This window comes from Phocoena phocoena, chromosome 3 (assembly GCF_963924675.1).
Source record: "Phocoena phocoena chromosome 3, mPhoPho1.1, whole genome shotgun sequence".
NCBI lineage: Eukaryota > Metazoa > Chordata > Mammalia > Artiodactyla > Phocoenidae > Phocoena > Phocoena phocoena.
In genome coordinates, this window is record NC_089221.1 from 60799745 (window position 1) to 60816110 (window position 16366).

The following is a 16366-nucleotide window of genomic DNA, read 5'->3' on the forward strand; positions in this document are numbered from 1 at the left end:
GTCCGGGATCCTGCATACTGTGGAGCAGCTACGCCTGTGCGCCACAACTGCTGAGCCTGCGCTCTAGAGCCCGCGAGCCATAACTACTAAAGCCCATGCACCTCGTGCTCTGCGACAAGAGAAGCCACCGCAATGAGAGGCCCGTGCACCGCGACGAAGAGTAGCCCCCGCTCACTGCAACTAGAGAAACCTCGCGCGCAGCAACGACGACCCAATGCAGCCAAAAATAAATAAATAAAATAAATTTATATTAAGAAAAAGTCAGTGAGAAAACCTAATTAAAATTATGTGAGTATTAAAGCCATAAACAGATGAGGATAATGATCTCTGCTAAATAGTTTTTCCTTCTTACTGGAATGTAAGCTGCTGCTAATTTATTTTTTACTCAGTTAATGTAAAAAATGTGTAGGCAGCTATAATGAATTGGGGGGGGGGAACCCATGAGAAATGCCCTTAGCCAACTAGATGGATCTTAACTGTCTTCCTTACTTCTGGATCCCTTAAGCGATGCTAATCCTATAGGTCTCTGAAGCTATTAGCCAGGCACCTCTGCCCTCATGCTGTCTATAAGGCAGCATGAGAAACAGGATTCATGAGAAATAGCAATGCTATGTAGTAGAATAAGGTAAGTACTAAACGAATGATAAGCACAGTATAACAGATCAGAGGGATGGAAAGAAAAGTGCCAATACAGTCAATCGATAAAGATTGTATGGAAGAGGAAGGAGTTGACCCAAAACCTTGAAGAATATCTACAGTTTTTATAAAAAGAAATGGAAAAGGGAAATAAGGCACTCTGGTGCTAGAAACAGTATGGGCCAAGGGGCAAGAAAGAAAGTAGATTAGTCTAGCCAAGAGGTGACTTAATTAGTGACCACCAAGAAAGTAAGATTGGGCCAGATCATGGGAGACATTGAGTGTAGGCCCAAATGCTGAGGCTCTTTTTACTTTCTGGGAAGGTGTGCAAGGTTTTTGACGTGACCACATTGAGTTTTTAGAAGATTGATCTATCTGCTAGCCACATATGAACAGGATGAATTGGAGCTATACAGTTCAGGGAAATGGCGGGGGGGGGCATGCACAGGAGAAAGGCACAGATTAGATTTTCAACACTGAGTTTGAGTTTTAGGTGTAGAACATGTGGGTGAAATATTTCCAATATCCAGCAGAATACTGGAAATTCAAGGCTAACTCCCAGGAAAGAGACAGGGAGCATCCCAACTTGTACACCGTCACCCAGTATTATTATTAGTCTAGGTCCATTTTTAGTTCATTCCTGCCTTCTAGATTGGAATTAAAGCTGAGAAATTATTTTTAGACCCTTAAATTTCTTGAATAAGTCATCTTACGAATGATAGCTTCCTTTTTTTTTTAATAAAAATAATAAACGGGGGATTCTGAGACCCACTTTATTAATGGACACTCAGTCTTCCAATAGCCCTGATAAATTAGAATCAGGACATGCATTGTAGATCCTGCTCTACAGGCCCTGTTACCACTGCAAACCTTTAGCCAGATAGGTCAGGCATGTTGTCTAGTGATGGAGGCAGATAGAATGGTCATACTTAGAGAGAAAGCTTTGCCTTAACTTCCCACAAGTTTCAGACTCAGAGGTTGTATTACAAAAGACAGCATGTGGGCCATGTCCACCAAAAGTCTCCTTTGGCTCAGGTGTGCTCACCAAATAAAGACGGGAGATAGCTTCGTTTTAAATCACACCGTCTTTGATCTTCAATGGAGAAAAATACAGCCCCCCAAAGCCCTTGCCCGCCAGAGAGAATATACACTGTTTAAAACTCTATGCATAGAGGCAAACCATTTTGTTTGGTCTGGGCCTTTTTTAGATCAAAGGTGGACCAGGTCCAGGACATAGTTACTGGGAACCCTACAGTCATCAAGATGGTCGTCAGCTTCAACAGAGGTGCCCGTGGACAGAACACACTGCGCCAGCTTCTGGCTCCGGTGGTGAAAGAGATCATCGATGACAAATCCCTGATCATCAACACAAGCCCCGTCGAGGTGTACAAGGCCTGGGTGAACCAACTAGAAACACAGACTGGAGAAGCCAGGTAGCAAAGCCTGGGCAGTGGTGGTTTTCAGTTGTGTTTTATGATCATTTTTATGTGTATATTTATACATACTCTTAAGCTCTGTTAAGCTCTGTTAAAAGAACAAAATTCACTGTGCAAAGTCGGTTTTCAATCTAAGATGTTGTTACCTCCCTTAACATACCCAGGCAGGCAGGCCACATTCTTGGACTCCTACTCATCTTAGCGGTACATGGTATTTTCAGATTTCAGTACCAGTTGATTCCCGAAGCCACAATTTCTGTAGTTCTCTCCCTTCGTTTTTCTTTGTTGTTTCTAAACCCAGGCCTAGACCTAGACATAGACCTCTTAACCTTATAATACCTACTTTTTTTTTTTTTTACAATGACCAAGTGAGTAACTTGAACATGTAGGCCTCAACAAGCCGGGTGGGATTGGCTTATTCTAGGTAGCAATCTGTTGATCCAAGCAATCCCAGCTTTTAATTTCCTGCAAAAGGATGCCATGTGAAATCATTAAGATATGCACAGAGAATTACATGGGTGGTTGTCACAGCACTGTTTGTAATCACAAAAGTTGGGGAGGGTCAAAATATTTAGCTTTGGGGAATCTGTTAAATAAATGTTTATATAACATAATCGAGTAGTGACTATCTGGAATGGTGGTATAGAAATATATTTGTTGCCTGGGTAAACTGTTCATAACATAGTTCTTGGTTGTAGTTTGGTACAATGACTCATTTTCTGTATCAAAAAAAAATGCACATATATACACACACGTAAGATCTGTATGGGATGTGTATAGACACGAACTGCATTACACCCATATACACACATGCGTAGCAGAGGACCAGAAAGTTATACACTAAAATAAGGAAAAGTAGTTGTCTCTGGGGTCAGTATTGTTTTCTTGTTGGCTTATATGCAAATTTTTCTGTAAAGAACATACTGCTCTTTATAATTTAAAAGAGAGAGGAGGGGAGAGACAGAGAAAGATAGCTGGGTCTACGTTACCTGGGTCTGCCTGTTATTTTGCCAGAAGAGCCCAGATGGAGAGCCTGGAGTCACCCTGCTGTTCTGGTGGCAGAGGGTTCCGTGTGGATTCTCCCCTGCCCCAAGCAAACATTTTATCATTGGAGTTGGTGGGCAAACTCTACTTCACGATACAAAGCTTGATGGTAGAACCAATGTGGCAAGGATACACATGCTCTTACCTAGGCCCCCAATTAATCGGAAGCCCTCGTTGTGGTTTCAGCAACCTGCCTTACGATGTGACCACAGAACAAGCGCTGACGTACCCAGAAGTGAAAAACAAACTGGAGGCATCCATCGAGAACCTGAGAAGGGTCACCGACAAAGTCCTGAGTTCTATCATTTCTTCCCTTGATCTACTGCCGTAAGTTGTATATGTAGCAGCTTTAACTTTCTTCGCTAGAAGTTCTTGAAATACTATGTAAAATAAACCCCTGTAGTGAAGATAGGCGTTTTCCTCATATTGCATTTACTAGTTTAAAAGTTTGCCAACATTTGCACTTTAAATTCATAACTGTTCTCCAAAGAGGGAACAGTACAAAACAGCGCTCAAGTACGATCATCCATGGCAGTCCTGTGATTCCGTTACCATCTCATTTTGTGTTTAATTTTTAGGAAAACTGCTTGGCTTTAGTTGACTGGAACAATCGCTGTGTGTTTCTTCCTCACTTAGCCTTTTTCCATTATTTTCTTTTGTCATCTGTTTTCCATATAGTTATGGATTGAGGTATATAGCCAAAGTACTGAAGAATTCGATCCGTGAGAAATTTCCCGATGCAACAGAAGATGAGCTTTTAAAGGTAGATTTTCAAGGGTGATCTCACCATAGCTTCTCTTGGGGGTAGGAGCCAAAATTACCAACACACTATTTTGTAAAATTTTTCCCCTTGTACGACTTTTTTTTTTTTTTTTTTTTTTGCGGTACGCGGGCCTCTCACTGTTGTGGCCTCTCCCGTTGCGGAGCATAGGCTCCGGACGCGCAGGCCCAGTGGCCATGGCTCACGGGCCTAGCCGCTCTGCGGCATGTGGGATCTTCCCGGACCGGGGCACGAACCCGTGTCCCCTGCATCGGCAGGCGGACTCTCAACCACTGCGCCACCAGGGAAGCCCTGTATGACTTTTTATAATAAGCTACAAGTCTTCTATTCTAATGGCTCTCAAGATTATTGTTATGAGGTTAGTTGGGAGCTCTTATACATTATTGAGGCTCTTTATATTAGAGAATTTGGAGGGGGGCAGTAGCATATTTTCACCAAAAATAATTTTGTTAACTATATTAATAATGTGTGATTATATTCACTACCTTTACTTAACTCCTTGTTAAGATTCAGATCAGAGAACGAGTTGCTGTCTTGGGAAATGTCAGTTAATATTAACTTTAAAAAACCCTCCAAACTCTTGAGTTTTCTCTCTCAAAAATAGTCTTTTCTTCTACATCACTCCAGATTGTTGGAAATCTCCTGTACTATCGGTACATGAACCCAGCCATCGTCGCCCCAGACGGCTTTGATATCATTGATATGACAGCCGGAGGTCAGATAAATTCCGACCAGAGGAGAAACTTGGGATCAGTGGCCAAGGTCCTTCAGCATGCAGCCTCCAACAAGCTCTTTGAAGGAGAAAATGAGCATCTCTCATCTATGAACAATTATTTATCAGAGACGTATCAGGAGTTCAGGTGAGATGTATCGTTACCTTTGGAGAAACTTGCAGGATGGTGAGCAAGAGGAATGTGTGTTCTGTGCCCAGAGCTGGGCTTGGGGGCAGGAACCTCAGGGGGCTGCATGCATTTCTCGTACTGCTTGTTGCTATGGGGAAAGAGGAGGGAGTCCGAGCAGGCGGGATTACTTCTGTCTGGTGTTCCCCGTCCCCCCACCACCCCCAGTGCCCCTGTTACATTGAGTCATCCCCATGTGTATGATTTCTGCTACTGACAAGAAGAAATTTTTAATCTTCTTGGTACGCTATAGGCTTGTAATACTTAGAATTAAAGAAATCAAAATAGCTAACTTCTGCTTTTCTGAACTTAAAAAGAGGGTATCATTTTGTCCATTCAGGAAAAGCTTGCCTTTATCTGCATCAAACAATAGTAGGAAACTGTGTATTTGGTTTGGGATGGTTGGGAGAATCCAGCTTCTATGTTTGTTGAGGATTGTGTGTGAACATGTTCTGTTCTGTTCTCGAACATCTCTCAAATATGCATGTAAGACTTAAGTCTATTGACTTTATAAGCTCTCCGAATTGTATCATTAATCATTCCACGGGGATACGGGAGGAGGACTGAATCTAGCAGGAAGGTTCACTCACCCTGAAGCTCTCTGAGGAAGCACGTTCATCTTGGCGTTCGCTTTCTCTTTTCTGCCATTCAGCCAGTCGTACAAGTATGACATCTATGTGGCCTCTTTCATGCCTCACTTGGAAAATGATAATTTCCCATTCCTCAGTTTTCCAGATTAGTGATTTATCTGCTGACAAAGGTAGTTCATGATCATTCCTCTCTTTATGGAATTTGTGGCCTCTTGTGAGAAATTTTCCCCAAATCCTCTTACTATGGGAAGTCTTGATTTTCTCAAGCTGCTAATTTTAGGTCTCCTCACTGACTAAAAAAGTAACATCCATTTCTTGCAAATCCTTATCTGCTATTAGAACCTCTTTTTGCTTCCTTTTTTCTCAGATTATTCCTACCAAACATCTAAGTTTCCAGCTCTTCTTCATTTAAAAGGAAATAAAACCAAAAGCCTCCCCTCATCTCTTAAATTCATCTTTTTTTTTTTTTTTCTCTTCCGCTCATATTAATCCTTTGTGTTCCTCAGCAACCATGAAAAGTTACAACCAAAATGTGCAGAAAGACCAGTTGGCACGTGAGAGCATGGCTGCCTGCCATTTACCCTGCCCCGGCCTTGGGGTGGGAAGGCACAGGTCTTTCTGGTGTACAAGCCTTGGGTGCCCTTAGGAGATACACCAAGGATAATTTCAGGCATATGAAACATTTGCAAATTTATAGAATAAGATATCGACTCTACCTGTGCAAAGAATCCTTCCTAAACCATCATCGCAGCACACCTGGCTCTTCTCCATCTCTCTGTTGAAATTTGCTGTAGCTTAAAATAGCAGACTTTTTAGAGTCTGAGCACTGGTGGAAGGGAGCCTTGTATGTATCTGTGTGTCTGGTCTTAACAGCCTTTCCAGCCAGCAACTGTTGTCTGGATCAACTAAGAGTAGAGTAGGCTTAACTTGAATTTTTGTCAAATTGGTAACAGAAACTCTGAAAGGGTGTTGAAATCCCCAGGAGTTTGTGCCAATTAAAGTAGCAAATTTGGCTAATTGCTTTATGGATTGTTTTCTCTACAAAGACTTGATTCTTAGATCAGGGAACATCAGTACTGCCATTTTTGTGTAGATTTCAGGGGGCATTTTTAAAATCGTATTTTTTAAATGACCTGCCCATAGTTTGATTACCTTGGGTCAGTCACAGGGCCTGAGGCCCTAAATGCTCTGTCTGTTCCTTTCTGAGGACCTGGGTCCAACATCCGGAAACATGGACTCGGCTTCGAGGTCCAGAGCCAGACTTGGAAGGTGCTGGAACAGGTCCCCCGAGGTGTACAGTAGAAAACAAAGCACAAGCCATCACTGAAGATTTTCTCACCATTTTGTTAAAGCCATTTTATTCACAAATTTGACTCTGTCTTAAGACTTTTGGTTTTTTTTCCTTTTTTAGGAAATATTTCAAAGAAGCATGTAATGTCCCTGAACCAGAAGAAAAGTTTAATATGGATAAATACACAGATGTGGTGACAGTCAGCAAACCAGTCATTTATATTTCAATTGAAGAAATCATCAGCACACATTCAGTAAGAGAGTTTGGAGGAGGGTCTTAGCAATGGACACGGGGTTCAAACATCTGCTCTTGAAAATGTTTAGTTTCTACAGGGTGTTACTGTAAGCGTGTGCTCCTACTTATGTTCTCAACCTAAAAAATACTTGAATTATTTATTCCCTGACCCTTATGCATTGACTAATCTCCTTTTCCCGAACAGGAAAAGTTTACCTTTGACATGATACATGTATTCCCTGACTCTTGTGCCTTAGGAAAACTCCTTCTCTCAAGCAAGGAAAGTTTACTTCTTCCGTGATCCAGTTACAGTCAGGTGGTGAATGTGTAGTTTAAGCCCCGAGCCCGGGCAGCCCTGATATTTTCTCCACCCACCAGGGCCACACTGCCTGGACCCCAGAGTCGGTCTCTCCCCCTTTCAAGAATTCTCTTCGCATTTCCAGTAATTTTCTGGGAAAAGGAGAATGCTCCCTCTCTTCTAATGTTTGGACATAAGGAGGGAAGGGATAAACAGGCGTATCCAGGTTGGGGAAAAGAAGACATACACCCCACACCCCAGCAATAGCCGCCTACAAAGAATCGCTTCTGTTGTTCTGGAAAACCCCATTTCTTAGAACCAGGCACTGTCAGTCTGCTGTGTCATAATGTCTCCCTCTGGTTCACGTGCAGACATCACCACCATCAACCATTAGCCTGTATTAGGTGCATTTTGAGGGCAGGGCAGTTTTCTCGGCATGGTGAGGGTCTTTGTTTGCTTAAGACCAGAGCTTATTTCCTGAACCAGCTAGGTTCTTAAAGCATAACCTTTTCAAGAACAGTTCTGGACATGACTACTCCAAGCTAAGTCCTGAGGATATGCGAGAAATCCGCCCAAGACCTCCAGAATCAGAACCTGCATTCTCCCAAGATCCCAGGTGACTCAGATACACACTGAAGCTCAAGAAGCCCTGGTTAAGGATGCACCCAGCTTCAACTGATACACACAACTGGCGGAAAGCACGACAAATACACACCTCTTAAAGGGCCAGCCCTTCCCCCCACCAAACCAGATATGGTAACAAGTAGCAAAATTGGCTGCTCAAAATTTCAGTCTTCATATTAAACTCTTCTAAGTAACTAAACCTTAAAGATGGGTTGGAAAGAAAGATTGAATCAACTTTTGATTTCCCTCTTTCAGGGTTGGGACAGGGAACCTCCTTGACATTTGCAACAAGCTCTCCATCAGTGTTTTGAGTGACCCTAAACAAAAGCAGATCTGAATGACCAGCTGAGGGCGTGAGTGGGTTGATTAAATAAAGAGGCTATACTTGTTTTCCCTATATATAAACACCCCAAATCACCAAGCAAACACATCCAGTATATGCAGCACTTGCAAAAATAATTTTCTAACGAACAAGTAGACTCATTCATATTTGAGCCACGACGCATTTATCTATTTTTTTATGGCAAATTTTTCATCTCAAAAAGATGTCCACACATTGGCTGCACATGTGCTGAGGGCAATAGCCACATGCAGGAAAAGTGAGAGATTCTTTCCCAAGGAGAGCTGAGAGACAATGTTACTGTATTAATTTAGACTGTTACTCTTCAAGGAGAAATAGTCTGTTCCTTTCGTCAACAAGAGTTGAAAACAGAATCCAGTCCTGGGAAACATAACTCGTAACCAGTTTGGAATTCCATCATGTGTGATGTTGGAAGCAGATGTAATAACATGGGAGAAGTGTAATTGCAGGGAAAGACTGTCCTTGTTTACTGTCTGTCTCAAGTGAGGAGGTGTCCACATGCAGACACAAGCACGGCAGTAGCATGACTTGCCACGCCTGTGTCCACATACTTGTCCCTTGTTCTCTAAGGAACATGTAGAACATTAGCTCTTTAAGGAGACATTTTCAGGAAATTCTGATGTTCTGTCATTATCAGAATAAAGAGTAGAAGCTGGCTGCCTAAATCATCCCTTCCAGAGACAGCAGCCCATCAGCTGTCCCATCTCTTCAGAGAACTAGAACATAAATGTATCCATCTTGCTTATTTTGTTCTTGTCTCTGACTTACCTTACCCCAAAATATCCTGTGTACTACTTCCAAATTTCACCGTGTCTTTCTGTCATCTGTGTTACTTATATAACATCTTGCTTTAAATCTAACTATAGTAGAAAAACTAGCATGTCTTACAGTGGACAGAACTTTAAAAGTAGTTGAATATAGTTGCTTCCTTGAAGCTATGCATCTGAGGCCCCCTCTCCCTTTCTTAAAAACCCAATTTGTAAGTATCAGGGAATGTTAGGGAAAATTCAGCATTAAACAGATAACTCTCTCCTTCACTAATCTTAAAGATTAAAAGAGAATGGAAAAGGAAGTAATCAAGGCAGTGTTGTACCGGCATAAGGATAGACATACCCGTCAATGAGATAGAACTGAGAGTCTAGAAATCTTCAAATCTGTGGTCAATTTGTTTTTGACAAGGGACTAAAACAGTTCAGTGGGCAAAGAATAGTCTTTTCAACAAATGGTTCTGGGACAACTGGAAATCCGCATGCCAAGAATCAAGTTGGACCCTTTCCTTCCACCCTATACAAAAATGAACTTGAAATGGATCAGAGACCTAAATATAAGAGCTAAAATTATAAAACTCTTAGAAGAAAACATAGGAGGAAATCTTTGTGACCTTGGCAATGGTTTCTTAGATATGACACCAAATGTACAAGCCACAAAAGGAAAAAAAACAAAACAAAAAAACAGATAAATTGGACCTCCTCAAAGTTGGAAACTTTTGTGCTATAAACATTGCCATCAAGAAAAGACAACCAAGGGAATGAGAGAGAATAATTGCAGATAATGTATCTGTTAAAGGACTTGGATCCAGAATACATAAGGAAAACCCACAACTCCATGGTGAGATAAATAATCTGATTTAAAAATGGACAACTGTACATCAAATGACACAATGAACACAGTGAAAAGGCAACCTACAGAATGGAAGAAATATTTGCAAATCATATACTGTATCTGATAAAGGGTTAATATCCAGAATATGTAAAGAATTCTCACAATTTGACAACAACAAAAAACAGCCCAATTTTAAAATGAGCTACAGACCTGAATAGACATTTCTCCAAAGAAGATATAGAAATGGCTGGCAAGCACATGAAAAGATACTCAACATCACTAATGACTAGGGAAATCCAAATCAAAACCACAATGATTTTGCCTCATTGTATAATAGAGACAGCCTATAAATCTATCATTTGGTTTAGAAAAAGAAAAAAATAAAAACATGAGATACCATCTTACACCCATTATGGCGGCTACTATAAAAACAAAAACAGGGCTTCCCTGGTGGCGCAGTGGTTGAGAGTCCACCTGCCGATGCAGGGGACACAGGTTCGTGCCCCGGTCTGGGAAGATCCCACATGCCGCGGAGCGGCTGGGCCCGTGAGCCATGGCCGCTGAGCCTGTGCGTCTGGAGCCTGTGCTTCGCAACGGGAGAGGCCACAACAGTGAGAGGCCCACATACCAAAAAAAAAAAAAAAAAAAAATGGTTAAGACGGTAGATTTTATGATGTGTATTTTACTACAGTTAAAAATAAAAACATAAAAATAAAATTTTTAAATGGGCAAGCGATCTGAATAGAGATTTCTCCAAGGAAAATATACAATAGCCAATAAGCACATGAAAAGATGCTCATCATTATTGGTCATCAGGGAATGCACATCAACCAAAATGTGATAACTTCACGCCCACTAAGATAGCTAGAATTAAAAAGTCAGGTAATAATAAATGTTGGCAAGGATATAGAATGACTGAAACTCTCATATACTGCTGGTGGAGATGCAAAATGATGCAGCCACTTAGGAAATCAGTTTGGCAATTCCTAAATGTTAAACAGAGTTACTATGTGATGAAGCAATTCCTAGGTATGGGCTCAAGAGAAATGAAAACATGTGCACACAAAAACTGGTCCATGAATGTTCACAGCAGCATATTCATAATAGCCAAAAACTGGAAACAAATGTCCATCAAAAGATGAATGAATGAAGTGCGATATATCCACATAATTGAAAAGTTTTTCGGGGATAAAGAGGAACCAATGCATGCTACAACCTGGATGAACCTTGAAACCATCATGCTCAGTGAGAGAAACCAGTCACAAAAGGACACACATTGTATGAGTCCACTCATGTGAAGCAACCAGAACAGCTATATCTGTAGAGACAGAAAGTACATTAATGGCTTCCAGGAGGAAGGGGTAATACTGGGGAGTGACAGCTAATGGGTACACAGTTTCTTTTAAGGTGATGAAAATATTCTGAAATTAGATAGTGGTGATGGTTACACAAGTCTTTGCATATACTAAAAACCATCGTTATCATAGGTTTTAAATGCGTGGATGTGATGGTGTGTTAATTGTATCTCAATAAAGCTGTTGAGAGAAAAGAGATTAAAAATGAAAAAGACTAATTTTATTATATGATTCAGTGTTTTATAAGTTAGCTACTCAAAACAACTAAAATTAGATTTCCCATCACCAGGGATACCAGTCCCACACTTTGGAAACATTGTTTTAATTTAACTCTAAATGAAAACAAGAGCAGCTGTGTTTTCATAGCTGTGCCCCCAGAGTTACTGTTTCCTCTAAGACCTGGCAAACACCCAGCAGTGTTCCCCTTAATCCATTTTTGGAATTCTGAAAGGAAGAACCAGCTGGTACATCTAGGTCTCAGGCCAAGGAATCATATGGGCATTTCTGCTATCCATACCCATGAAAGATCTTCAATGCCAGACAGATTGAAATAGCTAATTGTGGTGATTTGAAAAAATATATAGTGTTTGATTACTGAATAATTTTTCTCTGAAGAGTTATGGAAATGTCCTTACAGTTTGCTACCATATTAGCCAAGAGACTTGTGTGTTGTTCTAGACTCTTTCCCCAACTTTGACTTTTTTTTCCTCTTTTTTACTGATGTGTCGTTGATTTACAATGCTGTGTTAGTTTCAGGTGTACAGAAAAGTGATTCAGACTACTATGTGTGTAGTCTTTCAGATTCTTTTCCCTTATAGGTTATTACAAAATATTGAGTATAGTTCCCTGTGCTGTACAGTAGGTCCTTATTGGTTATCTATTTTATATATAGTAGTGTGTATGTGTTAATCCAAAACTCCTAATTTATCCCTCAACTTTGACTTTTGTATAAACATGGAGGGAGCACAGGGTTTAGGTGGAAGAAGGCTGCCTCTTGGCAGATCTTGCAAGATCTTGCTGAAAGAGTGTTTATGAACACCTTTCACAAAACTACAGTTTCTCGATGAAGAGTGGGCACTTGCCTCTAAGATAAAATGCAAGCTGTGTTTCTCTGTGATCTCTAATTTTAATATATGTCAGACTTGTATTTAAGGTTCAAACAATATCAGAAAAAAGTTATGAAAAACTGGGAAGGGAACTATGTAAATATGGTAGCCATTGAGAACTGACTTTTATTTTTGTATGTGTGTTGCTTTCTATATAAAGCTCCTGTTGGAACACCAGGATGCAATTGCCCCTGAAAAAAATGACTTACTGAATGAACTTTTGGAGTTGCTGGGAGAGGTACCTAATGTGGAATCTTTCCTTGGTAAGGGCTTCTTCCCTCTGGTTTGTATTTGATTGGTTGGTTGGATGGTTGGTTGGTTTTCCTATCCTAGATCAAAAAATCGTTATAATTTAATACTTAAGTTTATTTAAAGGATAACTACACTAGCCCCTTCCTACATGAAGGATTCTGTAATTCTTAGTGTGCTAGATTATCAAACAATTTGATGCTCTTGAAGCTCTAGATACATCAAAAACGATTTGTCAACCATAAAGAAAGAAAAAGAGTGAAATTTATTAGACGTTCCTTGCTATGTTCTCCAATGGTGTCTTTTATTAACAGTTCTCTCTTTTAGTAATTTTTTTCAGATTTCGAATATTGATGTCCTATGCTATTTTAATGTTTAATTCAGAGATTTTTTAAAGTGTATTGGAATGTGTTTTCTTTTTTTTTTTTTTTTTTTTTTTTTTTGCGGTACGCGAGCCTCTTACTGCCGTGGCCTCTCCCGTTGCGGAGCACAGGCTCCAGACGCGCAGGCCCAGCGGCCATGGCTCACGGGCCCAGCCGCTCCACGGCATGTGAGATCTTCCCGAACCAGGGCACGAACCCGTGAACCCTGCATCGGCAGGCGGACTCTCAACCACTGCGCCACCAGGGAAGCCCTGGAATGTGTTTTCTTCTGAGGACCATGATCTCCTGTTCAACTACCAAGCCCATGTTTCCTACAGAACCTTTCTCTTACGTTGTTGATGCCACTGTCACAATCAGTGAATTGGAAAAATAACAATATTTTATTCTACAGGGGAAGGAGCTGTTGACCCCAGTGACCCTGACAAGGTAAACACACTAAGTCAACTTGCAAAGACTGAGATTTCCCTTTTCCTGACCAGCAAGTACGACATAGGGGATGGTGAAGCTATAGATGGCCAAAGCCTCATGATCAAGTAAGTTTGGAGCTTAAAGAGCACATGTCTCCAATTATGCATCTTAAACCATGCAAATTCAAATAAGGCTAATTCCTCAAATAATCCATTTTAAAATATCTAAATATTGAAATACATTATGTTTATCCATCAAACATCTAACTAAGGAATAGTAGACTCTTTGTAATTTAAGAGGGAACTAAATATCATGATACTTTCTTAAAGCCTATCTTGTTTTTTAGTTTTCCTTGTAGTAATTTGATTCCTTTCCTTTAAGAAATGATTAACTCAGCTGGTGAAAGGCCTCACGTAGCTGAAAGGAAATATCTGTTTCAGTGGTCAAAAGAATAGTCAAGGAAATACCTTGAACCTAATTTATTTTCTGGTATAAAATGTTAACGTAAAAGGCACACACGATAAGACATAATGCTATTATCTGATTTATTAGACACCTTGCCTATTAAACTAAGCCTGGATATCTTGACCAACTTTGACTTTATTTATACCCAATTTCTTGTTCTCAAAGATTTCAAGCGAAGCTTTCACACTTTTAATTAACACTGTACTTTTTCCGTCAAGGCCTCGTGGACATTCCACATCAGTCCTTTACATACAGGGTAAGAAAGAATGATCCATCACCATAAATCGAGACGCCTTAAACCAAAGCCAGCTGCTCACCAAACAATACAGTTTTTAAGAACCAATATAACCAAAAGGATTCGCATTAACACATTAGAACAGTTGTACGTTGGGGTGAGGTGGAGAATGGAAATGGGAAATGGGGAGAAAAGGAAATAAATAAGTATTTAAATAATACTTCACACATGACTTCCAAGGTACAGACCCTGAATTCTGAGGTTGTTTTAATTTGCTACAGGACCTTTCTGTTCTGCCACTGACATGCTTTGGACAGTACTCATTTCTAGTTGACTTTTTCCAGATATTCAATGCCATGAAAATGGCAAAAAAAAAAAACTTAGTGTGCTATGTTGGAATATGTACATATGTGCTTCTTCTACTAGGCTTGTTTATTTTGTGCTCCGATTATCTCTAAGGATCTGTTTGTTCACGTAGCCAAATACTTGAGTATCTACTCTGTGTCCATGGCACTGGGCTTGAGGCTGAGGACACAGCGGTGAGCAAGCCATTAAGGGTCCCTGCCTTCCGGGGGTCTGCAGTCTGATGGACAGCACAGCTCACCTGAGGGACGCAGGACTCCTACACAAACTTGGCTTCATAAGAGTTGAGGGCAGTTCCTTTAAACTACTGATGATGAAGTCAGATTGCACTTGCAGAGACAGCTCAGGACAGGGCAACAGAAAAAAGGGGGAAAACTGTGGAAGCTGCTCCCTGTGTTCCTCTGAGCATGTGCCAGTTACAAAGGTAACTGGAAATACGGGTCCTGTGGTTCCACCATGCAAATTAAATTAGGCCAGTTATCCTGTGATCTCATAAGCTTTGTCCTTTAGAAGTAACAGGAAGAAATTTTTTCATAATTAATTTTGTCTGTTACTTGAGCACCATTTTCTAGATGCAGTCAACTCAGATGTCTGCATTAATGAATGGAGATCATGATTGGGGTAGTCTAAAATATCAAATAGTCTGAACATCGTGTATATTTATACTTATTTCTGAATCTGAGTCTCCATGGTTCTGTGAATTTTTGGAGTGCACATTTCAAAAGCAAAACCATGAAAGTCAGGTGTGTGGGGCAGCAATGCATCTTAGCCAGGAAGGCCTGGTGCATTGTCCTACTTGCCTCAGCCCTTGTGTGGTTCCCTCCCCACTGTATGCTAGAAAAAAGTACTGTCTACTTCTTTAATCACCATTCCAAGTAGAGCCAGCCAGTGGTTTTATTTCTTTGCTTACTTACTCTTGTATTTTGTAGTAAAATACACACAACATAAAATTTACCAATCTAACCTTTTAAAGTATACAATTCAGTGGCACTTAGTACGTCCAGAATGTTGTGCAAGCACCACAACTATCTAGTTCCAGAACATTGTTATCACCCCAAAAGTAACCCTGTATTCATTAAGCAGTCATTCCCCAGTGACCCTGGGGCATCGTTTCTGCTTTCTGTCTCTATGAACTTGCCGATTCTGGAAATATCATATAATGGAATCATACAATATGTGGCCTTTTGTGTCTGGCTTCTCTTATTCAGCATATTTTTGGCTGAATAACATTCCATTGTATGGACATACCACATTTATCTTGGACATTTGGGTTGTTGCTACCTTTTGGCTATAGTGAATAGTACTACTGTAAACATTTATATACATCTTTTTACTTGAATACTGTTTTCAGTTCTTTTGGGTATACACCTAGGAGTGGAATTGCTGGGTCATATGGTAATTTTGTTTTGAGGAACTGCCAGACCTTTTTTCCACAGTGGCTACACCATTTTATATTCCTCCCAACAAAGTATGAGAGTTTCAATTTTTCCATAATTCACCAAAATTTATTTTCTGTTTTGTTTATTTTGTTGTTATAGCCATCCTAGTGGGTATGTAGTATCTCATTGTGGTTTTGATTTGCATTTCCCTAATGATTAATAATGTTTCCCTAATGATTAATAATTAATAATGTTTCTATGTGCTTGTCAGCCTGTCTTCTTTGTAGAAATGTCTATTCAAGTCTTTTGCCCATTCTTTAGTTGGATTGTTTGTCTTTTTGTTGCAGAGTTGTAAGAGTTCTTTATATGCTCTGGATGGTAAACCCCTATCAGATATGTGATTTGCAAATATTTTCACCCCTTCTATGGGTTGTCTTTTTATTATTGAAGTATAGTTGATTTACAATGTTATGTTAATTACTGCTGTACAGCAAAGTAATTCAGTTATATATATACATTCTTCTTTTTAATATATTTTTTCCATTACGGTTTATCATAGGCTATTGAATATAGTTCTTTATGCTATACAGTAGGACCTTGTTGTTTATCCATTCTATATATTAAAGC

General features: G+C 40.1%; 1 protein-coding gene across 2 annotated transcripts in view; it reads left to right on the forward strand.

Annotated features, from left to right (window-relative positions):
• Positions 1 to 16366, forward strand: part of IQGAP2 (IQ motif containing GTPase activating protein 2) — a 239231-nt gene that overhangs the window by 203221 nt on the left and 19644 nt on the right. For both annotated transcript variants that reach the window (XM_065874499.1, XM_065874500.1), the window contains 7 exons: positions 1845 to 2069; positions 3303 to 3443; positions 3795 to 3879; positions 4525 to 4757; positions 6798 to 6930; positions 12418 to 12520; positions 13281 to 13422. In XM_065874499.1, the coding sequence (XP_065730571.1) occupies positions 1845 to 2069; positions 3303 to 3443; positions 3795 to 3879; positions 4525 to 4757; positions 6798 to 6930; positions 12418 to 12520; positions 13281 to 13422 (1062 nt within the window). The remainder of the gene's footprint in view (positions 1 to 1844; positions 2070 to 3302; positions 3444 to 3794; positions 3880 to 4524; positions 4758 to 6797; positions 6931 to 12417; positions 12521 to 13280; positions 13423 to 16366) is intronic.